Source organism: Pelodiscus sinensis, chromosome 4, assembly GCF_049634645.1.
Source record: "Pelodiscus sinensis isolate JC-2024 chromosome 4, ASM4963464v1, whole genome shotgun sequence".
In the NCBI taxonomy this organism is placed as follows: Eukaryota; Metazoa; Chordata; order Testudines; family Trionychidae; genus Pelodiscus; species Pelodiscus sinensis.
Genome location: NC_134714.1, coordinates 102,579,551 through 102,603,722, shown reverse-complemented (window position 1 = coordinate 102,603,722; position 24,172 = coordinate 102,579,551). Strand labels below are relative to the sequence as shown.

At 45.5% G+C, this 24,172-nt stretch overlaps 1 protein-coding gene across 19 annotated transcripts in view; it reads left to right on the top strand.

The window, feature by feature from the left end:
* The window catches only part of MICAL2 (microtubule associated monooxygenase, calponin and LIM domain containing 2), a 243,117-nt gene that overhangs the window by 83,604 nt on the left and 135,341 nt on the right, over nt 1-24,172 (top strand). For all 19 annotated transcript variants that reach the window (XR_012903606.1, XR_012903607.1, XM_075927882.1 and 16 more), the window contains exons 3-7: nt 6,042-6,249; nt 10,470-10,586; nt 17,073-17,174; nt 18,412-18,567; nt 20,536-20,636. Coding sequence is in view for 17 of the 19 variants with exons in the window: in XM_075927882.1 (XP_075783997.1) it covers nt 6,042-6,249; nt 10,470-10,586; nt 17,073-17,174; nt 18,412-18,567; nt 20,536-20,636 (684 nt within the window). In the remaining 2 variants the exon portion in view is untranslated. The remainder of the gene's footprint in view (nt 1-6,041; nt 6,250-10,469; nt 10,587-17,072; nt 17,175-18,411; nt 18,568-20,535; nt 20,637-24,172) is intronic.

Below are 24,172 nucleotides of genomic sequence, written 5' to 3'. Positions count from 1 at the left end.
CTTGGAATTCCCTGCCTCAGTCAAACTCCATCTGGCTCCCTACCCCATGAAAGCTCCACCTGGAGCACAGGGGCTGGTGGCACTGCAGCTGTGCTGCCCAGGCACTGGGGAAGTTGAGGCTATGGGAGGGGGGGCAGAAGGGCAAGGGCCTGGGAACCAACCACCAGTGTTGTCTGCACTTCCCAGGAGTTGGGCTGGCTTCTCCTAGTAAGGCTGTCCTGACCCTGATCTCTGGGGGGAGCTTGGGGGTTGTACTGAACAGCCCAATGGCTGGATGTGGTCCACACAGGTTTTAGCTTGCTCCCTCTGGTCTAGATAATACTTAGTCTTGCCCTGCCATGAGTGCAGGGGACTGCTTCTTAAGGTACCTTCCAGTTCTATGGTTCTGTAATTCTTATCCAAAGTCATTATTTACTGGTGTCCCTCAGATTGTAGAGGGTTTTTGAGGAGTGACGTGATCCTGGCTCATCAGAGTAAAGGGAGTTTTTCCATTGGCTTGAACGAGAACAGAATGAAGCCTTTCAGCCATGAGTAGTGTCTGCATATCAAGACTCCCTTTATTTCCACAATTCTAGTTGCTAGAACTCAAAGTTCAGTTTCACAAGACTTGGTTGTACAGCTTAAGGTATTAAGTATCGATTAATTTCCTAGTAGAGTAGTCGATGGAGTTTCTATCAACAACTAGACTAGTTGTTAGGAAGGGCGCTTAAAATGCTCATTTCTGGCTCAGGCTGCGTCTGAGCACAACTCCTGCCATTCTACACTCTTAAAGGGACAGAGAGGAGCTGGCATCAGGTCCCCCACCGGGTCTCAGGACAGCCCTCACGCTGCCACTCTTCATTTTTAAGAGGGACTCAGCAGCAGCAGCTGGCTTGTGCTGAGACAGACAAGTGGACAGGCCAGGTCTGGGGGGCCGGCTGCTGCTGTGTCCTTTTAAAAATGCAGAGTGGTAGTGTGAGGGTTGTCCTGAGATCCAGTGGGGGACCAGAGAATGAGCCAGCATATTTGCATGCCAGCTCCTCTGTCCCTTTAAGAGTGCGGGGCAGGGCGGGGGAGGGGAGAAATGCAGGGAGTGATCGAGTAGTTGATAGTGCTACCCGGTAAGCTGACTCCTTCACATCCTTACTACAGCAGTAGTTACTCACCATGGAAGAAATGGCCTCACCTGATTGCATGAAAGCTACAATAAATTCATTGCATTCTGATTATGGAGAATAATGAGCCATGGCTTATTAGTAGGAAAAAATATAGAGCTATGGGTTTCATGGGTCTTGCTAGAATGTTTGAAGAACTGGTTTTGAAGATAAACAGAAAGCTTGTTTTTTTCCATTTGTTGTGTCTTTCACTACTTAGTAAAGGTAGACGCCTGAACACTATGAAAATTTTCTTTTTAATAGATTCTTGCTGTTCTTGGCTCCTGAAGTTTCCAAAATGGGTGACAATTTGTTAGGAGGAATGAGTTATACATCCCCAAGAAAGCTTTTCTAATAAACCAAAGAGCAAATAACTGACATGTAGATATCTCTGTTTATATATGGTAACCTAGGATGGTGGTTAAAATACAATTGTTTTTCACAGTGCCCCAAGTAATTTGGAAGATAATTGTTGATGGGGGAAGGGGAATTGAGAGACTGACTCTCTCTCTCTCTCTCTCTCTGAAATTTGAATACATTGTATCCTACAGCGCCACTGGGAAATGTCAGTGTGTGGAATTTTATTAGTTGACGAGAACCATTATGACTAAATCTCAGACTATTTTTTTAAAATTGCATGTATTTATGAATAATAATTCATGTCCATGAGAAAAATGTTAATCAAACCATGTATGGTGTGTATTTGCAAAGTGCTGCTAGCTGCTTGCTCATCATTACTGGAAAACTGTGTAGCTGTAAATGCATTCACTTGTCAGATCTCTGAGTTCCAGGTTAATCAGAACAAGTACAGGCAGTCCCCGGGTTACGTACAAGATAGGGACTGTAGGTTTGTTCTTAAGTTGACTTTGTATGTAAGTTGGAACTGGTACATGTTGTAGGGGAAACTCTAGCCAAACATTTCTCCAGAGCTCAGTTTTATTCTCCCACACCTCACTTCCCTCAGTCATTTATTCTCAAGCTGAGGTGTCTGCTGAGAAAAGCCGCTCCACGTCTCCCTGGTCTGCTGGGGGGAAGCAGCTAGTGCGGGGTTGCCTCACCCCGTTTGTAAGTAGGGATCCGATGTAAGTCGGATCCATGTAACCCGGGGATTGCCTGTATGTGCAGAGAGGAATTGACCCAGCCTGTGCCAATAATCCCACTCTCTGATCCTGGTAACATCTGTGCTGGATTTTCTTCCTTTATATAATTAGATCCATTGATGTTTTCTTAGTATTTAGCATATAATGTGGCATGCTACTCTGAAAGTACAAGCTAAAAATATATTTTAAGAGTAAGCAAGCTAGGAAATGGCTCATGGAACTGGTTAGCTATATGGTATGAAATTTTAATCTCTAACTTTTTTTTTAAAGATCTGTATTACCTGTTCAGTGGAAATGCCACTATTAATTGACACTTTAGAATATTTTTACCTTCAAGAGATAATTTTAGCTCTTCTTATTATTGGTTTATAATTTACATAAGCCTCTGCCAAATTTTTAATCTGTGATGTAAAACAAATGGGCAGACCAAAATAAATAAATAAGCCTACTGTTATGAAAACAAAATGGAATTAGAACCAGACTTACATGGTTAGCTTTAGCCCTTGCTTTTGAAACTGTAATCACTGTCTGGCTATGTGTGAGGGAACCAAAGAAGCATGTTTGGATTGTGAGATAATGGAGTTGTATTTACATCATAGAATTACATCTTTCTCATAGCCAGAACTCTCTGAATTAGGACATGGACACCATGGCGGTCAGCAGGCTACATTTGTTACCTAAACTGATTGGCTTCTCTAAAAATTGAGGTGATTTTTTTTTTTTTTTTTTTTTTTTTTTTAAATCAAGGGCTATTCCTAACCTAATAATTTCTGGTAACTAAGCCAGAAAATGTAAGCATCTGATACTCATGCAATTGTCCAGAAATCACAATTTTTTGGCTTTTAGAAACTTTTTGCTGCAGGCCACAATTCCGCGTATAGATAAGATAACTGCGGGCATAAGTGTCCAATTTTAAGATCCTATTAAAAAATAGCAAAGGCCCTTTTTTGAGTACTGTAAATTGAATAAAGTCATGATTAGACCAACCTTGAGCTACGCTGATTTACATCAGCTGAAGATCTGATCCAGGGTGTTCAGAACACTGGTTAGGCTACAGGAAAAGATGCAACTTACATTGTTGAGAGTCCACTGATGAAAAACAATTCCCAGATATTCCTACACTAGCTTAATGTAAAGACTGGTCTAATCTTGGTCTAATTAGACAAAGAATGGTTTAATCAGAGCCATGCAATAGTGCATTAATGTGCCTTTTTAAAAAAAATCTGTTCTGAAACCATTTATTCTTCATTTCCAAGTCTCACCTGTTGTACGGTGTGGGCCTGCGTGGCCACCCACCGCCTCGGCAGCAGCACTCTCCATTCCCTTTCCTGCTCAGCCACAGTGAGGCTGTCCTTGCTAAGGCTGTCTTACCACAGCACAAGTTCATGAACTGTGGCAGCCATGCAGCCCAGTCATTGTAGCCATATGGTGGAGGGAGACTGCTCTGAGGGCTGGAGCTTCTGGGGAGGGGCGGGAGAGGCCTGAGTGCGTGTCCCTGGGGCTCCAGTCTAGGTGTGCAGCTCCCGGGAGCTAAAGGGTTAACACCCTTCCTCCCCCTCTGCACTACAAGCTTCCTGCTTTGGGAGGGGCAGAGCTGGGCCTGCTCCGCAGAGCCAGGGCCTGGGCTGCGCTGCGCCCTGCAGGCTGGAGCCAACCCTGGGCAGTCCTGGGTTCTGCCTGCCTCAGCCCTAGAGGCAGGGCTGGGCAGGGAAGAGATTCTGTCCCCTCCCCCACCTCTCCTCATCCCAGCACTACTCCCAAGGGACTGCGAGTTCTAGCATTACTGCCCTACTGGTGAGTGTACTGGGGCACAGGGATGTGGGGGCAGGAGGTGAAGGAACAGCTTGGGAGGGGGCAGGGATTGCACTGAGCGGCATGGAGCAATGATTTATCATTTGAAGGTTGAGCCAGGTATCTATATGAGTCAATCTAATACTCTTAAAATGTTAGGATATTAATCGCTGCTTATTAAACTAATTCTTGGATGGCTGTTCTAGCTATACCTCAAAAGTAAAACACCGTGTAGTTCATTTAAGTTATATTTAATCTAGCATCTCTTTGAACATTTTTTTTCAATAAGCCTGTTGCTTTAAATGTTCAGATATCTTAGAACTGTAGGGCTCGAGGGATATTGCGAGGTCATCAAGTCTTCCTTGCTGCAAATTGGGCACATTACTTGTCCTACCTTCAGTTTATGTGGAGAACAACTGATCCTCATCCCCTTTATAGCAGTTTTAATGTATTTGAAGATGGTTATCAGGGCCCCTCTGAGTCTTCTCTGTCTAAACCCTAGACCAACCAGTAGATCGGGATCGACTGGTAGATCTTGGCGCCTCTGACAGGTGATCCTGACTGGTTTGGCCAAGAGGCTATTATCACGTGCAGCACTTCAGCTGCCCCTCCCTCCACTGCTGTGCAGCTCCTGCCCTTTGCCTTAGAGCTGTCCCCTCAGGAGCTTCCTTCTTGCTGTTCAGGGAAGAGAGAGGAGGGTGCTGATGTCAAGGTGCCCCCTCTACCACTCTGTATCCTATCTCCACAAAGCGGGGTGGTTGGTCACAACAGGGCTTGGGATGGAGTTTGCTGGCCACTTTTGGGAGCAGTGCAGAGCCAGGTCAGGGGGAGCATGCACCACCACACTGAAGTGAGCAGTGTCCAGCTGGAGCCCACACCCCGAAACCTTAACCCAGTCATGAACCCTCCTCTTGCACCCCAAGCCCCTGCCCTCGCTCCAAGCACCCCTGCATCCAAACCCCCTCCCAGAGCCTGCACCTAGAACCCTTCCTGCACCCTAGCTGCCTGCCCCAAGGTCATCTCAGAGTCCCTCCTCACTCCAAATCCCTTAATGCAAGACCAGAGCCTACACCCCAACCCGCTGCCTCTGCCTGGTGAAAGTGAGGGAGGATGGAGTGAGCAGGGGCAGGACTTCAGATAAGGGGCACAAAGGAGGTGGGGCCAGGGTGTTTGGGATTGAGGTAGATCTTGGATTGCACTCAAATTCAAAAAGTGATCTTGTGCTTAAAAAGGTTGGAGACCCCTGCCCTGGATATTTCCCTAATTTGCTCATAAAGATGTTGTATGGGACCAGTGTTCCCTCTAAGATTCTACATCCATGAGCGGAGTGAGTTTTGTCTTGATTAGAAATGTTAATCCGAAATGCCAATTAACATAATTCCCTGAAAGGAGAGCCAACCCAGCTGAGGGAGGATCTGGGAGAGTGCTATAAACAGGAAGTTGGCTATTAAGAAATGTTGCAGTATTAATTTTAATTTGACTTCATATTAAATAAACATTTAAAGTCATGCACCTTGTTAATTATCCCTTTTTAAATTTTCTTTCTTCATAATAACTTATATTTGTTAATAACTTGGGTCCGTAGTACACATCCGAACAAGCACACATTACCTCAGTATTGACGCACAAGACCAAACTCGCTCAGCTCACGGATGGAAAATCATAGAGGGATCACTGCTGTTGTCTGCTGCAAATAGTTTTGAAATAACTCTTGTATGCTTTAGATCTGAAAGCATTGACTAATTTTTATCATTTATTTCATCAGCTCTTCAGTGAGTATTTACTTTGTGTATGAGACATTTGGTGAGTTTTAAAGATGGTTGACCACCTCCCTTAAGTAAAATTTTGTAATGTGACTGCTTCATTTTGTCAGAGTATACTCTACTGTTTTCGGAATTCTAGATCATCTCTTGAAATGGTAGCATTACTTCAGTTGACAGTTTACACGCATGGGGTGATTTGACAATTTTATATTGACTTCCATTTGCATGAACAAACTTCTTCTTTTCTCCCTCAGTGTTTGATTGTTGGAGGTGGTCCATGTGGTTTGCGGACTGCCATAGAACTTGCCTTTCTTGGAGCCAAGGTTGTAGTTGTGGAGAAGCGGGACACTTTTTCAAGAAACAATGTGCTGCATCTTTGGCCTTTCACAATTCACGACCTCCGGGGCTTGGGAGCAAAAAAATTTTACGGAAAATTCTGTGGAGGATCTATTGACCATATCAGTAAGTACCAGTGACTCATGTACAATTTTGTTCAAGTCTTGCTATGCTATGAAGTCATGCTTCAAATATATTTAGACCTATTTTCTGGGCTGTCTAGGTAATGTTTCTTTACCAAAATACCATTGCCAATTCCTGAATACACACACTGAGAGAAATCCCTGAAGTCAAGCAGTTATGATTTGCTAAAATTTCTTAATCATATTTGAGTGATAAACTGTGCTCTTCATCAAAGCATTAAGAGAAACCTTGTGTCGATGTTTTGTATTTTTTAAATTGCTATCCACGATCAGTTAAACAGGCTTCATTGTAGGGTGCCTTTAAAAGTGTATTATAACAATTAAACATTTTACATTTGTATGAATGATACTGCTGCTTTATATATACAGTAGCACTTTAATTATCCTGCATGCTTCACAAAATACCGAAAAAAGGATGGTGCCTACCCAAAAGGGTTTTTAACCGAAGCTGAACAAAAACAACCCTCTTGATCCTGATTGTGGGAGTGTTTGCAGGCATTATTGAGAGTAGATCTTCTAGAGAAAATAGTGCTAACAGCAGAAAACCAAATATATTAAAAACATGGAAGTGAGTTTTGATCATCTTTGTGGGGGGGTCTCTGGTTTGTCTGAAAAAGAAAAGTAGGATGGAGGAGAAAGCCACACAATCACATCAATCTGTTTTCATTTGATTGTGCATTTATCACAATCATGGTAAAATGAGAAGTAATTTAGAGATATATTTGACTGATATGAATTAGATAGCAGGGTTGGTAAACAAATGTCCTTGTATGTGAAGGTTGAAATCCTGGCCCCATTGAAGTCAGGAAGAATTTTGTCTCTGACTCCTATGGGACCGGGTTTCCCCCATAGAGTGTGTCTAGACTACTGAGTTTTGTCGACAAAAGTGGACTTTTGTCGACAAAACTATACCTGCGTCTACACTACCGATGAGTTCTGTCAACATAACGTCGACAGAACTCAGTAGTTTTGTCGACGCTGGTAAACCTCATTTTACGAGGCATAACACCTGTCGACAGTTCTGTCAACAGAAGGTGTTATTGCCTGTAGGGTTGCGTCTAGACTACAGGGTTTTGTCGACAAAGCAGCTTGCTTTGTCGACAGAACTGAATGTGTCTAGACGCTCTATGTCGACAGAAGTTTTGTCGACAGTATCTGTCAACAAAACTTCTGTCGACAAAACCCTGTGGTCTAGACGTACCCATAATGTCCAAACATAAGAGATGCAGGACATACTTTTATACTGATAAGCTTCCTGAACAACTAGGCAGACCATTCATGATTTGCTTGTATGGTTTAAAAAGATGTTACCACCACCTCTCTGTATGCTTGTGTGATAATTTCTTAAGTATAATAATAAAATAGTAAGGAAGAGAAGAAAAAACACAAATCAAAAGATTTGTGGAACTCTGAATGTGCTTCCAACTTGCATAGGTGGAACTTACTGCTGCGTCTTAAGAGTGCTTGATACTTCCCATTTTAAAACCCAATTTTCAGTTAATTATAACTTTGTCAGATTTTAGCTCATGGGCTGAAATTTTTCATGTCAAGTCTCTGCATCAGGATGAATTTTATTTGGAAAATGTTAGATAAAATGGTTCAGCTATTGCCTTGAATGAGGCTAAGGATAATGACTCTGGCACGCTTTTCTTTTAGAAGCTCTAGTGTCTCCATAGTTTGGAGCAGAGACTTGAAATTTGGCAGGAAAGTGGCTATTGTGTCAGGAATATTTGCTTTCCCAATGAAAATTTGGCCAAAGTATAAGAACTTTGAAAAATTGCAGTAGGCAAACCCTCTGTATGTATTTACTAGATATGAGAGCCTCTCTCCTTTCTGGCACTCAAGCATTGTGGAGGAGAGAGCTGCCTGAAACAAATGCAGAGAGAGCAGGGGCCAAACTTGGGGGAGGGGAGCAAAAATGGGGAGTGTAGGAATGGCTGGACTAAAATTGGGATGAGAATCTTGTGGACTGGGGGCTGGGACTGGCTAGGAGAGAAGCATGGGACTGGCATGAGGAGCCAGAGTTGGGATGAGAGACACCTGGAGTAGGGCAAAGTTTGGGAGAAAAGGCAAAAGGGTCATGCTTTGGGGAATGGGGAGAAAAATCTGTGCCCACTGGAGCTTGGAATAGAGTACTATCCCCTCCAGAGATTGGAGTAGAACCAAACATTCCTCTGGTTTCTGCAAAGATCTGTGAAAACCTGTGTCTCATCCCCTTCACTGCTAGCTCACACAGAGGATGGCAATTTACTATTGTTGTCATTTACTCTACTAGCCCATGTGTCAGAGGACTGTATGTTGGATCTAAACCAGGGGTGGGCAATAATTTTAGACGGGAACCACTCCAAGATTTGGAAAAGAGGTCAAGGGCTGCACTGTTCCATGATACTAATGGAGGAGATGTGGGGTCTGGGATGGAGGTTGGGTGCAGAAGGGAGCTTGGGGTGCAGGAGGGAGACTGGAGCCTGGGAGGGAGTAGGGATGAAGCATGTGGTTGTAACCTAGGGTGGGGGACTGGAGTGCAGAGGTTTGGGAGGTGACCTAAGGTAGGAAGGGATTGTGATCTGGGGTAGGAGTTTGGGGTGCCAGATCAGGGAGCAGGTATAGGTGTAAGAGGGGGACAGAGGGTTTGGGTATGTTGAGTGGGAGGGTGGGGCAGAGAGTTGGGACAGGGAAGGGCTGGGTGCCAGAAGCAGGCTGTGGCCAAGAGACTTGCTTGCCAGCTCCCAAACTTGCCTGCCTGCCTGCAAAGCTTAAAATGTTTCCCAGCCAGACAGCTTGTTTGGCTATGAGCTTCATGAATAACTCAGCCCAGGAAAAGGGGTGTGATTCTTCTTAGCACCCTGTTACTCCAACAAGCAGCTCCCATTAGCTGGTTTCTACCAGAAACTGGCCAATGGGACTATGCTGGGGGTGGGGCAGCTCCTAAAACTCCCTTCCCCTCCAGTTTCAAAATAGAAACTGAGCCCTGCAGCCATGTTTCTGCACAGCTCACGTGGCTGCGGGACAAGCTGGACAGCCTGCCTGGGGCTCCCCACTGCCTCCAAAGGCCAGATCCAGTGGCTTGGCAGGCTGGATCTGGCCCGCGAGCTGTATTTTGCCCAGGCCTGATCTAAACGACGATAAAAGAACATTAAAGTTGCAGAATGAAGCACTCAGTAAAGTTAGGCAGCCTTAATACTAACACTACCTATGTGGTGAAGAAGGGTGCTGTCTGCAGAGCTGCTGCTTCACTTGCAGAAGTTGGGCAGTGTGCAGTGAATGGGGCAAGGGATTGCAGGAAGAGAAGGGATGGTCTCTTGGTTCTGGCACTGGACTGCTGCCCAAGGAAATACAATTATATTTCTGCCCCTGCTGCAGCATGATGCAGGGCAAGTCATTCAAACCAAACTTTTCACAGCAGTGGCATAGCCATGGGAGGGCCTAAGTGGGCCATAGCCCACCTATGCAGGCCTCATGGTTCTTTGTCTGTCCATGTTTTTGCCCTGATCTGCTAGCCTGCTCTGAGCTATAGGAATGGAACGCAGAGGCTAACCCCACTCCATCTGGTCCTGCTTCTGGGAAGCAGGGCCAGGACTGATCCCACTGCATCTGTCATTCCAGCTGGGGAGTGGGACCCTGGTGCTGGGACTTAATACCATCTCCTATTATTGTCCACCCAACCAGTGTCAGGGTGGGCCCTTCTGGCTACGCTATTGTTTCACAGGTGGTCATGAATTATGTGTGCGCCTCATTGTCTAGGTGCCTGTTTTCAGATTCTTGGCCCCATTTTTACAAATGGGGAACTGAAGTAATAGAGATTAAGGTAAACAATATCCACTAATTTTGGATATCTACTTTAACATGCTGAGAACCTGAATTTTTTCAGAGTAGTAGCATTTTTTTTTCATGCTCAGTATCTTCAAAGCACGGCTCCCACTGTCTTCAGTTGTGAATGCTCAACACTTCTGCAAATCAAGCCTTGGGGTCTCAAGGCCCCCCAGAAAATGAAAAACATGCAGTTAATGACCATGGGTGAAAATGTTTTAGCTCAAAAGGACGTGGCTGGTATCTAGGTACTCTGATAATAATACTGAAAACATGTTCTGCATCTGTGCTGTGTCTAGAACAAAATGGGGCCCCCAAATATTGCCATACTATTAATTTTAATAACAAATGCTATTGCATAGTCTAAAATGACACATGTATTATCGCTCTTCACAGGCATTCAGCAGCTTCAGCTCATCCTCTTCAAAGTTGCACTTCTGCTGGGAATCGAAATCCATGTGAACGTAGAATTTGTGAAAGTTCTAGAACCTCCTGAAGATCAGGAAAATCAAAGTACAACTGCTTGTGACTTAAAATAACAAAACTGAGAAACCAGTAACTTTGTCCTATTGAATTACTTGCATTGCTTGAAATAACTGTATTCACATGTGACCTAATTTCTAATCAAGCCAAGGTAGCATATTTCCTTATGAGACAGGCACAAGTTTCTTTAAGAAACAGTATATAGAATCACAAGCGTGATAACTGTTATTGTGTCAATACACTGATCCATTTACAAATATATCCTGGCCAGAAAAATAGAAGTTTCTCACTGTCTGCTGGCATGTGCTTGAAGTTTTATAGGGAGGCTAGTATGGCCTTTGGCTGGCTTCTTGGCATGAGAATTTTAAATGGATAAATATTAATTTTGAGAATGACTTTAAGCCCCGGGAACCAAATGTTTCTCTTTCTTCCATTCTGTGCAACTCCCGTTGACAGTTCCCTATCAGAAGTTAGCCATTCTCATTACCAGTATGTATAAACAAACTTGGTTCAAAATTGAATATAGAATGAGCAAATTTTCCATTTCCTGTCTTGGCAGCTAGTACTACTTCTGTGTTTTTAGTCGGCTGTGGGTAGATGAAACAAGATAGAGATACTAGTTATGATTGTCAGTATTTGTATTTAGAATATTTGTCAATATAAGTACAGCTAAAACAAACCTTTTCAGACTCAGTTTTAGGTTAATGGAAGTGATGCAGCTTTCTCTAAAGGGTAGCGACATTTTAGCTAAACTTGATTTTCCCCTCTCTTTGTAGATTAATTGGAAGCTGCTTAACAGTTTTTAAAATGAAATAATTAGGGTCCACTTCTGCAGACACTTATCTTTGTGAGTGAGTTGTCGCATTGAATTCAAACTGAGAGTTACGCGTGTGAAAAAAAATCTCTTAATCACAAGATTGGACCTATAGTCACCATAATGTTTTGAGTGATCCAAATTAAGGCATTCCTTTCTGCCATCAGGTTGCAAGCTTAAACTTTATTAATGTTAGTGGGAGTTGTACATAGCTTTGACCTCAGTGGAAGTTGTATGCAGATATACGAGGGCAGAATTTGCTTCAGTTTGAAAGGAAAATAGATTCTTCTTTGAGTGATTGCTCATGTCCATTTATCATAGGTGTGTGTGCTCGCCACTTGAATTGGTGCCAGAATATTTTTTCCCTCAATGGTATCCATACACAACTGGGTCTCAGTGCCCCCTGGAGTGGCATGCACATGCCGCACTATATAGGGAGCTCCTGGGCTCCTTCCTCTCCAGTTCCTTCTTGCTGCTAGTGACTGTGCTTAGAACTGTGTCCCAGCATAAGCTGTGGTGGTCTTCAGTATTTCCCGTTTTTCAAGTGCAAATAGGTTTAAATCATCAATAGATGTTAGACTCCATTGGGACTTGCCCCAGACTCCTGGATTTAAACTCTGTACTAAGTGCCTCTTAGTGACCCTCACAAAAACTGCCTCCGCTGCTTGTGTGAGGGTCTTATCAGTGAGAAGTGCTGAATTTGTAGGTCCTTCCACCCTAGGAAGAAGAGTCATTGGATTAAAGAAACTGCTGATGGAGTCGGCTTTGGCTCTGGAAGACCAAAGGTCTGACTTGGCACTGAGCACCAGCGCCTTGGTGCAGAACACTACACCTCCCAGCACTGACAAAATCTTTGCACTGAGAGTCTTCAGTGGTCCCAACGAAGTAGGGCAAGAAGTTGGAAAAAGACAAGTTCCCTGTACCACTAAAGACAAGGGCCAAGTTGGCATCGAACCAGAACAAAGCACCGGAGAAGGCCCTGCAAGGCTCTGAGCCTTTCCAGGTAGAGACATTCCAGGTAGAGCAGGACATTATTACCTCACCAGTCCTACTCTCGGCACCGGGGCCCCAGCACAGAGGAAGCCTTCTCTGGTGACACGGTCACTGGCCACCTGACGCTCCTGCTCTCCAGTGAGTTTGCTCAGGAGAGAGTCCTATAGCCTGGCACCCTGTTGTGTAGAGACAAAGGTCAGGCTCAAGAGCCATAGCTTCACCCAAGGTGCTGCACAGACCATCAGAGGTATGGGCTGCCCAGCAAACCAGGCCTAGTGGAGCCAGTCGCTCACCTTGCTGGGGGAGTCATTCATGAGACAGGTCCTGGCGAAGGTGACACTGCTCCCTGTACAGGGACTATTGCATGGCACTGGTGTTCCTGGGACGTGAAAGAAGGTTCTCAGGACCTGCTCTTCCTCCTGGTGCCAGAGATCCCTGTGTCGCTGGTCACCTCTGTCACGGCTCAGGCCCAGAGGCAACTTTCAGTCTCTGACTCAGCCATGGGTGCTCCTCTCAATCCCTAAGGTCACCCTCTTCTGAAAGCTCCCAGAACTGCAGGGGCCAGAGTACCCGATCCTGGTTCTTGGCTTCGGCAAATGTTGGATCTGCAGGAGTCCTCTCAGAACTACCTTCCCTCCCACTGGCACAGGCATCGGCACTGAGACCTGAACCACCCACCCAGGCACTGCAAGGGGCCACAAGGCCATGGCCAGGGGCAAGTGTCTAAAAAGTTTAAACCTCTCCCTCTCAATCTTATGGAGTTTATGCTTTGCAAGACCCAACCCAAGAGGGGTCTAAGCTGTACAAGAGGAAGCAGAGCAAGCAAATTCAGTCGGCTATCCAACCCTCCTCTATCCACCCCAAGCTCCCAAGCAAGCACCCCTTTTGAGGATGTGCCCAAGGGACCTCTCAAGGCAGATCCTCCCCTTCTGTTTTTGTCTTGCCTCTACCCCTAGTTTTCAGCCACGAGGACCATTACCTTGGAGTAGTGGGTCCTGGCCACAATAAAGCATGGCTTTATCCTCCAACTCTCCTCTTCTTTCCCCCCGCCCCTTTTCCCATTCACCTTCCCCATCCCTCCTCAGGGACCCTTCTCATGAGACACTTCTCTCACAGAAAGTGGGAGAATTGTTCCACATGGGAGCAGTGCAAGAGGTTCCACTCTTATACAGAAACTGGGCCTTTTATTCCCCCCCTTTTTTTAAAAAATCCCAAAGGCTGGCGTGGGGAAGGGAGAGGGGCGCTATGCCCCATTCTCAAACTGTAAGACCTGAACCACCATCTACACAGCCTCAAGTTTCACATGGTCTCCCTAACTTCGATCATCCCCAATCTGGATTTGGGGTATTGGTATGCCGCCCTCGACCTCAAAGACACATACTTTTACATCATGATCTTTGAGAGACACCGGTGTTTCCTGAGGTTCACAGTAGGTGCATATTATTACCCATTTGGGCTTGCTACATCCCCCAGGGTCTTCACCAAATGTATGTCAGTGGTGGCAGCTTACCTGAGACACAAGGGGGTCCAGGTATACCCCTACCTCAATGACTGGCTGGTCAAAGGCCTCTCTGAGAGCAAAGTCCATCAAGATGTTGATCTCCTGCTGGACATGTGTCAGCAATTGGGCCTCCTGGTAATGGAGGAAAAATCTATATTAGTTCCAGTTCAGAGGATCGAAGCCATCAGAGCGGTGCACAACTCGATAGCAGACAGATTAGAGTTGCTCGCAAACCTCATTAGCCAACTGTCAGCTGCTCTGTAGACCACAACAAGAGTTTGCATGAGCACACATGGACACGTGCACCTTTGTCATGTGCCTCTCCAGACTCAGAATGTGCCCTCTGCAACTGGGGTTGGTGTCGGTTTACTCACCAGCCAGACACCCCCTCGACAGAGTGGTAATACCCCCTACGTCCATGTCCTCCAGACCCTGCAGCGGTGGACGGTATTGGACAACATCTTGGCAAGAGTTCCATTTCAGCAGCTGCAGAACTCCCTGGAGTTGTAGCTGATGCCTCCGACTCGGGCTGAGGAGCCCACATCGGCACATGGCAGATGCAGAGAACATGGAGTCCCACAGATCTGGGTCTGCTTATAAATGTCAAGGAGCTGAAGGCAGTTTGGAAGGCATGCAAAGTGTTTTTTCCCACACCTGTTGCTCACACCTGTCCTCATGGATAACACAGGCAGGGAGGGGCCCGCTCTACAGCCCTCTGTCAGGAAGCTCTAGAGCTATGGGAATTCTGCATCAAATATGCCATCTCCCTTGAAGCCTGCTATCTCCCAGGGGCTGAAAACACCATCACAAATCACCTGAGCAGGCAGTTCTCATTTACTATGTGTGGGCTCCCTCCCGCCCCCAACATGGTTTCCAGGCTCTTCCAAGAATAGGGATCTCCCAAAGTCAATTTATTCACTAACAAGCAGCATGCAAAATGCCCTTAGTTCTGTTCCTGACTGGGGCTAGAGGAAGGCTCACTGCCAGACATTTTTCTCCTCCTTTGGTGGGGTGGGAGGTCTCATAGAGGATCTTCCCACCCTTTGCTCTGATCAGCAACCTACTGCAGAAGATCAAGCAGGATTCTGCACAGGTTCAGCATGCTTGTCAGCCTTCTGGAGAAGAAGCCATGACCCCTGCCAGCCCACCAAGATCTTCTCTCATAGGACCAGGGACTACTGCTGCATCTGAACCTTTGGTCTCTCCATAAAACAGGGTAGACACTCCATGGTTAAACCTGCAAGAGCATGTGTGCTCATTGGAGGTGCGGTGAATCCTTTTAGAGAGGAAGAAGCCCTCCATGCAGTTTTCTTACATGGCAAAATGGACCCAGTTCTTGATTTGGGCAACACAAAAGGGAATTAACCTTGTTGAATCCCCTCTTCTGATGGCATTGAGCTACCTCCTTCACCTGAAACACTCATGACTGGCTCTTGCATTGCTCAAGGTCCACTTAGCCACAATTTCTTTCATCCTCCGTTTCAGGGCCAATCTGTATTCTCCTATGACCTCACAGGTAGGTTCTCGAAGGACCTTAGGAGACTTTTTCCACAAACTTTGGCTACTCTTTTGTAGTGAGCCCTGAATCTGATTGTATCTCAGTTAACAGGTCTCCCGTTTGAGCCTCAGGCATCTTGTTCCTTGTTTCATTTGTCTGCAAAGGTATTCTTCTTGGTAATGATTACATAAGCTAGGAGATTATCTGAGCTTTGGGCACACGGAATCGCCTTACATCAGGGGTGTCCAAACTTTTTTCAAAGAGGGCCAGATTTGATGAAGTGAACATGCGTGAGGGCCGGCCATTTTGCCTGACATTCTTTGAACCATTAAAATTAAATGCAAATTAACTATTTTATGCAAAGTTTATTGCAAACGGCATACTTTTCATTTCGTCACATGGATGACAAATCTAAACAGGTGTTAAATCACTCTGCCTTTCCTATCTGAAGGCCAGATGAAAAAAAATCCAGGAAGCTGAAATATATGTCAGGAACATTGTAAAGTACATTACATATTATTGGTAATAAAGGTTGTCTGTCAACTTTTAAGTTCAAAAAATATGAACAGGAACATAACACCAAGTATACATGTTGTGTCCAAATATATTTATAACTGATTTAGACCAACTGACATTAACTGAGATTTTACAATGTATTCATCTCAATACATATGGATTCGTTGGGGGCCATAAAAGATAGATATTGCCAAATTACCTGGGGGGCCGTATTAAACCGGAACACGGGCCGCAATTGGCCCGTGGGCCGGACTTTGGACATGCCTGCCTTACATGGTCTTCTTTAAGGATAAGGTGCAATTTAGACTGCATTCCGCTCTCCTCCCTAAGGTGGTTCAGGTCTTCCATTTTGGCCAGGATATCTTTTTACTGTCTACTATCCAAAACCTCATAAGACCAGTGAGGAGAGAAGCCTCCATGCCCTAGATGTCAGGCGGGGCTCACAAGACCCTTCCATAAATCCTCTCAGCTGTTCATAGTGTTTGCTGAACACATGAATGTTTGTCTGGTTTCTTCACATCGGGTTTCCAGATGGATCACAAATCCTCATCAGCTGGCAGGTGTCCAACCTCCACTGCTCATCAAGGTGCACTCAACCATGGTGCAAGATGCCTTCCTGGCAAATGTCCCGATCACTGACATTTGTAAGGCTGCAATGGACCACACATTTACATCCCATTATGCTGTTATACAGCAGGCCAGAGAAGAGGCAGCATTTGGCAGGGCTATTCTCTCTCCTGCATGTCCATGAACAGCAGAAAAGAAAGTAAATGAAAGTAAACTCCTACCCTCTACTGCTTGGAGTCACCCAAGTTGAATGGATGTGAGCAATCACTTGGAGAAGAAAAGGCAGCTACCTACTTCTGAATCTGGTGTTCTTCAAGATCTGGTGTTCTTCAAGATCTGTTGTTCATGTCCACTCAATAGTCCCTCCTCCTTTCCTCACTGTCAGAGTTTCTGGCAAGGAGGAATTGGAGAGGAAGGGGCCCGGGAGCTCCCTATATAGCATGGCATGTGTGCACCACTCCAGGGGACACTGGGACTGGTCCCCTAGGGATAAATCTTCCAGCACAGGTGCATGCTATGAGGACACATACATCCATGTTTTATCCTAATCACTTTTCTTCACGTTCTATCAATGTTTCTTCTGTCACAATGTGATATCTGAATACGTTTTATTACTTGTTTCTTTAGAGAGAGGCTGGCGGGCTGAATTTCTCCCAATGGATCACCCTCTGTCAGAGTTTGAATTTAATGTTGTTATTGGTGCAGATGGTCGCAGGAACACTTTAGAAGGTGGGTAAAAGCTATTCTTAAGATCAATATCTCTTTAAAGTGCAGTGAAAAGAGAACAAAGAGAACAGAAGGGAATGGGTTACACCTCCTCTCACTGCACAAGTATTTACATATATGACAGTGGAAATTTCTTTATGGTGTGTTTTCTGCCTTTATAATCGTGTTTTTGGATCCACCCCATAAAGTGAGACATTTACTTCATTACCGATTCTTAGGGCCATCTCTGCCACACAGTTTGTAGGGATTATATTGTGGTGGCAGTTACTACCTTGAGTCCCTACTGCAAGGTTAAGAAATATCATGCTGATTTAATTTTATGGTGATTGTGCAGTTCCTGACATATATTTGTCATTCTTCATGTCGTTTTCTCTTAAGTCAGCTGAATATACTTGAAATAATGATTATATGGTGACTGCCAGGTATTTAATGAACAGAGGAGTCATTCTTGGAGGGTGGTGATTAGTACCAGAAGCAGTAATTTCTATAACAGATGGAAGAGATAATACATAACTGGGAGGAAAAGAAGGTCCTGCTGTTACATCTCACAGAGTTCCAGCCCCACGAGTTGCCTTTGTGAGGGAGACATTAGCTAAGCAGCTCTGGTGTCATACGAACTAGCCTGTCACTTAATTATAGGTTCATCTCATAGCTGTAATTACACACGTTAGTTTAAACTGACAAAGTTCCTGATTTCCCTTTCTATTAGTTTTAGTTTGTTCCATATAGCCTGCTTTCTTTCATATCTGCCAAACTCAATACAGTGCTTATGGATTTTTTTCCCTTAACTTTTTTTAAAAAATGTCAGTTAGATTGTTGCAGGATTCATACATCATCTGTCTACCGATGACTACTAATGTACTTTGTTCGACAATAAAACTGATCTAGGTTCCTTCATATCTTATCTGAGTCTGTGGCCCTTGGGAGCTCTTGTGAAGTCTGTTATGCTAGCTCCGTGCGCAGAATTGGCATGATATACTGAGGGAGCTTAAGAAAACACATGCAGCCAAATGTTTATAATCACTGTATGGCTGTCCTGACCTACTACAATTAGGTTAGGTTGGGATATCATTAAAATGTTGGAGGAATCAGGAACCCAACTTTGTTTGAGACTGCAAAAGCTGATAAGTACTATTTCAGACAGTTTTAAATTGGCACCCTTAAACTTTTCAAGATAGGTGGGTCAGCCTCAACAAATGAACCTTAATGTTGCTGAATTGTGAATCCTTTTGATCTCCAGGTTTTAGAAGGAAGGAGTTTCGTGGCAAGCTAGCTATAGCTATCACAGCCAACTTTATCAACAGAAACACAGCTGCAGAAGCCAAGGTGGAGGAAATTAGTGGTGTTGCTTTCATCTTCAATCAAAAATTCTTCCAGGACCTCAAAGAGGAAACTGGTAGATCCTCATTCTCTTATTTTTTCATGACCAAGCAAAATATACAGTAGGGCAACTTGGCATATAAAGGACCACTGCCTACCCCTTCCAAAAATAGCTTTTAATGTATTAAATAACACAAAGCAATAACATTCTGCTGCTTTCAAAGTCTTAGGGAGGTGTTCCTACAATGAAATTATTTTCTAAGCATAGGTGTACCACAGCCTGGATCTCCTGTGTTCTCATTTTTTCTCAACTATAAAAAATATTTTGATACAAATTATATATTTTTTGTGAGCGCATTCTCAATATCTAGAGTTTTCCCTTCAAGAGAAAATGCTTGGGATTGCTTTGTATTAGTTCATATATTATGTTGTAAGCACCTCATAATATATGCTCACTTGCTTTCTTTGAAGTATCATTGTCTATTTGCTAAGAAAGTGATTTTTGAAGTGCATATTGGTTAGCTGTCAATAAGCTTTTATATCACTTCAAAATTAATTGAAAACCATTCCCTCCCTGTAAATTTATATAAACCGTATCTTGTATTAAATCTTCATTTTAGGTGTCTGAAAAAGGGGCCCAGAATAGGGAAACATCCATTAGGCGTATACTAAAGGGCATATACAGGCAGTCCCCGACTTACGCGGATCCGACTTACGTCGGATCCGCACTTACGAACGGAGCTTTCTCACCCCGGAAGTCGGGGCGAGAAAGCCCCGTTCGTAAGCTGCTCCGGTGCCCCTGGTCTGCTGGAGACCGTCTCCAGCAGACCAGGGGCACCGGGCGGGTTCCCGCGCTTCTGAGGCTTTGCCAGAGCAAAGCCTCGGAAGCGCGGGAACCGCTGCTGCTGCCACTTGGGTGCCGGTGCCTGTGGTCTGCTGGGGACCGTCCCCAGCAGACCACAGGCACCGGGACCCAAGCGGCAGCAGCGGGCGGGTTCCTGCGCTTCTGAGGCTTTGCCAGAGCAAAGCCTCAGAGGCGCGGCACCCCGCTGCCGCTGCGGCTCTGCTCCCCGTGTCCCTGGTCTGCTGGGGGGAGGGGGCGCAGCTAGTGTGCTCCCCCCCCCCCCAGCAGACCAGGCTTTTGTTTTGGACTCTGGGGCAGAGCAGCTGGGGCGCTGCCAATTGGTCCTGCAGCGCCCGTGGGCACTACTGGACCAACCCGGCAGCACCCCAGCTGCTCTGCCCCAGGTCCTGATTCAGCCGCTGCTGGTCAGTTTCAGCAGCGGCTGAATCAGGACGTCTGGGGCAGAGCAGATGGGGTGCTGCTGGGTTGGTCCAGTAGCACCCCAGCTGCTCTGCCCCAGGCGTCCCCAAGTCAGCTTCTGCTGAAACTGACCAGCGCTGACTACAGGAAGCCCCAGGCAGAGTTGCTCTGCCCCGGGCTTCCTGGAATCAGCTGCTGATCAGTTTCAGCAGCAGCTGACTTGGGGACGCCTGGGGTTCTTAAGTTGATTCTGTATGTAAGTCAGAACTGGCCAGTTCCGACTTACATACAGATTCAACTTAAGAACAAACCTACAGTCCCTATCTTGTACGTAACCCGGGGACTGCCTGTACTTCCATTCTGTGGTTTCAGGGGGACTTCCATATTGCAGCCTCTATTTTAAATTAATATTTTGGTCACCATGTGCTTGATCCTAGTCCCATTTAAATCAACAAGCATTTTATTGGCACCATAGCTATACCTATTGCAACCTACATATTTTGTGTCAAATATGGATCATATTTTCCCTTTCTTACAAGATTACTAAGCGTGCTAATACGAGCTGAAATATTTTTGCAGACAATCAATGACTTTCTCATATTCTGGGGGGGGGGGGGGGGGGCCTTTGTTCTGTGCACTCTGCAATCTCAGTTGGGGACTCCGAGTATTTGTGTTTGGGAGGCATCTCAAATAAATTTAAATGAAAGTCGCTTGCAGGTACAAATGAAGACAATTCATTTCAGCTTGGTTTTTTTCACTAATGTCTTGTTGTCTTTTCAGGAATTGATCTGGAGAATATAGTTTATTACAAAGACAACACTCACTATTTTGTAATGACAGCAAAAAAGCAGAGTCTTCTGGACAAAGGCGTCATTATTAATGTGAGTATAGATGCAAAGAATAGCTGAACGGAAAGTGTTAATTGACTGGTTTTTGAACATTTTATGAATAGAGTATGAATCACTGAGATGGTGGTTTGCCTGTGTTTGTTTAATTTGTACAGTGAGAACACTGAACTCGAAACTGAAAATGGTACTGCTTAAAAATCAGTTCAGAAACTGGTTGTAATGTATTCCTAAGTCACACTGAAAGAGTCACTGGCTATGCAGGCATTGATATCTCTGAAGACAACAAACCTCAGTGACTCAAAAATCAAATGAGAAAAAACTGTATGCTCAGCCAGCAAATTGAAATAGTGTTGGACTCTATCCTAGGCTGAAATAGTAAATACACCAAAATGGGTGAAAGGCAACAAGAGGGTCACTTCTAAACAACTTGGCCTTTATAAACAAGTTTCAAAGTACCTAGTAATTGTTGGGTACCCAAACTGACATGGTTTCACAGGCTTTGATTTTCAGAAACTGATTTTCAGCACTTTCTGAAATGTCTCCTGTTAGGCACCCAAAATCACTTCTCATTCTGGCAAGATTACAAAATAGTCCTAGCCACAGACTAGACTCTTCCTAGGATTAAAGGGAGTACCTGATCTGGAAGCGGCCGCGGGTCCGGCCCCGGGTCCTGCGCCGCTTTGCTCAGCGTCTCCCTGGTCTGCAGACCAGGGAGACGCTGAGCAAAGCCGCGAAGGACCCGGGCCGGACCGCGGCGCTGATCTGGAAGCCGCGGTCCGGCCCGGGTCCTCCGCGGCTTTGCTCCGCGTCTCCCTGGTCTGCTGGGGGGGGGGGGGACGCAGCTAGTGCCCCCCCCAGCAGACCAGGGAGATGTGGAGCAAAGCCCAGGGCCTGTGGTAGAGCAGGTGGGGCGCTGCCGGTTGGTCCCGCAGCACCGCTCCTTGGCGCTACTGGACCAACCCGGCAGCACCCCAGCTGATCAGCCCCAGGAGTCCTGATTCAGCCGCTGCTGATCAGTTTCAGCAGTGGCTGAATCAGGACGCCTGGGGCAGAGCAGCTAGGGTGCTGCTGGGTTAGTCCAGTAGCGCCGAGGAGCGGCCGCGCTACTGGACAACCCAGCAGCACCCGAGCTGCTCTACCCCAGGCGTCCCCAAGTTAGCTGCTGCTGAAACTGACCAGCGGCTGACTACAGGAAGCCCGAGGCAGAGTTGCTCTGCCCCAGGCTTCCTGGAATCAGCTGCTGATCAGTTTCAGCAGCAGCTGACTTGGGGACGCCTGGGGTTCTTAAGTTGAATCTGTATGTAAGTCAGAACTGGTGTCCAGATTCAGCGGCTGAATCTGGACACCAGTTCTGACTTACATACAGATTCAACTTAAGAACAAACCTACAGTCCCTATCTTGTACGTAACCCGGGGACTGCCTGTAATTGGATTGTGTGCCATGCACTGAATCCAGGGAGGCTGATAGAATTGGGAAGGGAGGCGGGGAGGGGAGGGAAGAGCTCCATGCTCTCAAAAGGGGTAGGGCCTCACACAGAAGGAGCAGGCCTGAGACCTAGTCTCCCCTTGCCAGCCCTTTAGCACAGCCTGAAGGGTGCCGCACAGCCTGAAGGGTGCCACCCACCCTTTTGAATCGTTGGGCCCTAGTGCAGCTGCCCCCTTTGCCCTCCCACCTCAACCCCCATCAGCAGGCCTGGCTGAGCCTCTGATTTTCCAGCAGTATACTGCAACCAAGAAACAAAAGATGCATTGCGTTTCCTAAACTTTAGCTCATTTTTTTCTGAGACAGGATCAGTCTTGAAGAATAAACCCCAATAGTTATTCATCCTCTCCCTCCTCCCCAGTAAGAACATTTCATTCCAGTTTAGGGACTGACAAGCAGATTGTTTCCTGTTGGAAATAATCCCTGAAATTGTTTAAAATGAAGCTCAACAGGATCTCTTGGGATTCAACCGTTAGATTTTCTGTTTTTTAAACTTTGTGTGGCATATGTACAATGAGCAAACCCAAATGCCTGTCAACAGAACCACAGATACAAATTTCTGTTCCTTTTGCATTGCCACAAAACTAATTCTGCATCTTCAAAGGAGCTGTATTCTAAACGCACTGTCCTATTGTCTGGCCATGCAGGAAGAAATACAGGAGGCAATGGATGTAGTTTGAAGAGGCTATATCTTGAGTCACTTAAAATATCTGGGAGTGTTTGGCAATAAAATTGTACAGTGCAGGATATCATAAAATTTTACCTCTTTGGGAGAGGCAACATCAGCCCTCCCCTTCCCAGTCTGATCCAAGGCAGCTCATCACTGGGACCTTGCATGCCTATGCTAATTTAAGAGCTCAGGGACCTGAAAGCAAAGGGCCAGACATTACAAGACATGAACCTTCTACTTAGCTTTCTTAATTGCTGCTTTCCTGTAAACCCCCTTCCAATCCATTGGATACAATACGTTTTCTTTCCATAATGAGTGTCTGTGCTGGAGTATCTGATACCAAGAAACTAATTGGCTGCCTCCCTGCTATCTCTTCTGGGTTCCCAAATATTTCCTAATATTTTATATGACATTAGTGAAAGACTATTTGCTCCCCATTCAGATGAGTGTAGCCCATTCTTCCCTGGTACTGGGTGCCCCCAAAATGGTCCAAATGAATGGTCTTCTCTGGAACTGCCTGGGGTTTAAAGGACATAGTCCTTAGATGACCAGAGAAGGTGAACCTTTCTTCCATGGTCAACCAGCCACTTCCTGTTCAAACTGCTCCATCCAGGTAAATGTTCCTGTTCCTCTCCCTCTGCCCTCAATTGCAGAGGGATCCCCTAATAAGGGCATACAGTTGTGGTGAGGGCATTTGCACAATATTGACCATCATTTTTCTCACCGAAATCCTATCCCCAGGACACTCTCACAGTATTTGTGTTCAAAAAAACCTCTTTATGGAATTAGAATGTGTGGAGTTTGGTGACAGGGAGCTGGCACATCCACACTGTTTCTATGGTCCATTTGGCTACGTCTACACTGGCCACAATTTCCGGAAAAGCCATGCAAATCAGGTGAGTCAGGATAGGGAAATCCGCGGGAGATTTAAATATCCCCCGCGGATTTAAATAAACATGTCGGCCCCTTTTTTTCCAGCTTGGGGAAAAGCCAGAAAAAAAGCGTCTAGACTGGCACGATCCTCCGGAATAAAGCCCTTTTCCGGAGGATCTCTTATTCCTACTTCAAAGATTTCCCTATCCTGACTCACCTGATTTGCATGGCTTTTCCGGAAATTGTGGCCAGTGTAGACGTAGCCTTTGTGTTTAGTGCTAAATGCAACTTGTCTAGAGTTAAGTGAGCATGGATTATGCAGCATCAGTCATCTAGTATGTAGCAGGTCAGGGGGCTCATCCATGATTAAACTGGAAATAGAAGTCTCCTTATCAGTAAACTTAAGCGGCATGATCTATAAAGAAAGGGTCCCTGTGAAGTTGAGCAGGTTGCTTCAAACAAACTCTTTCTGTGCTCAATTTGTAGATACTGTACAAGACACAACAGAGAACCCATGTATGTACAATTCTAGGCAATAGGCTC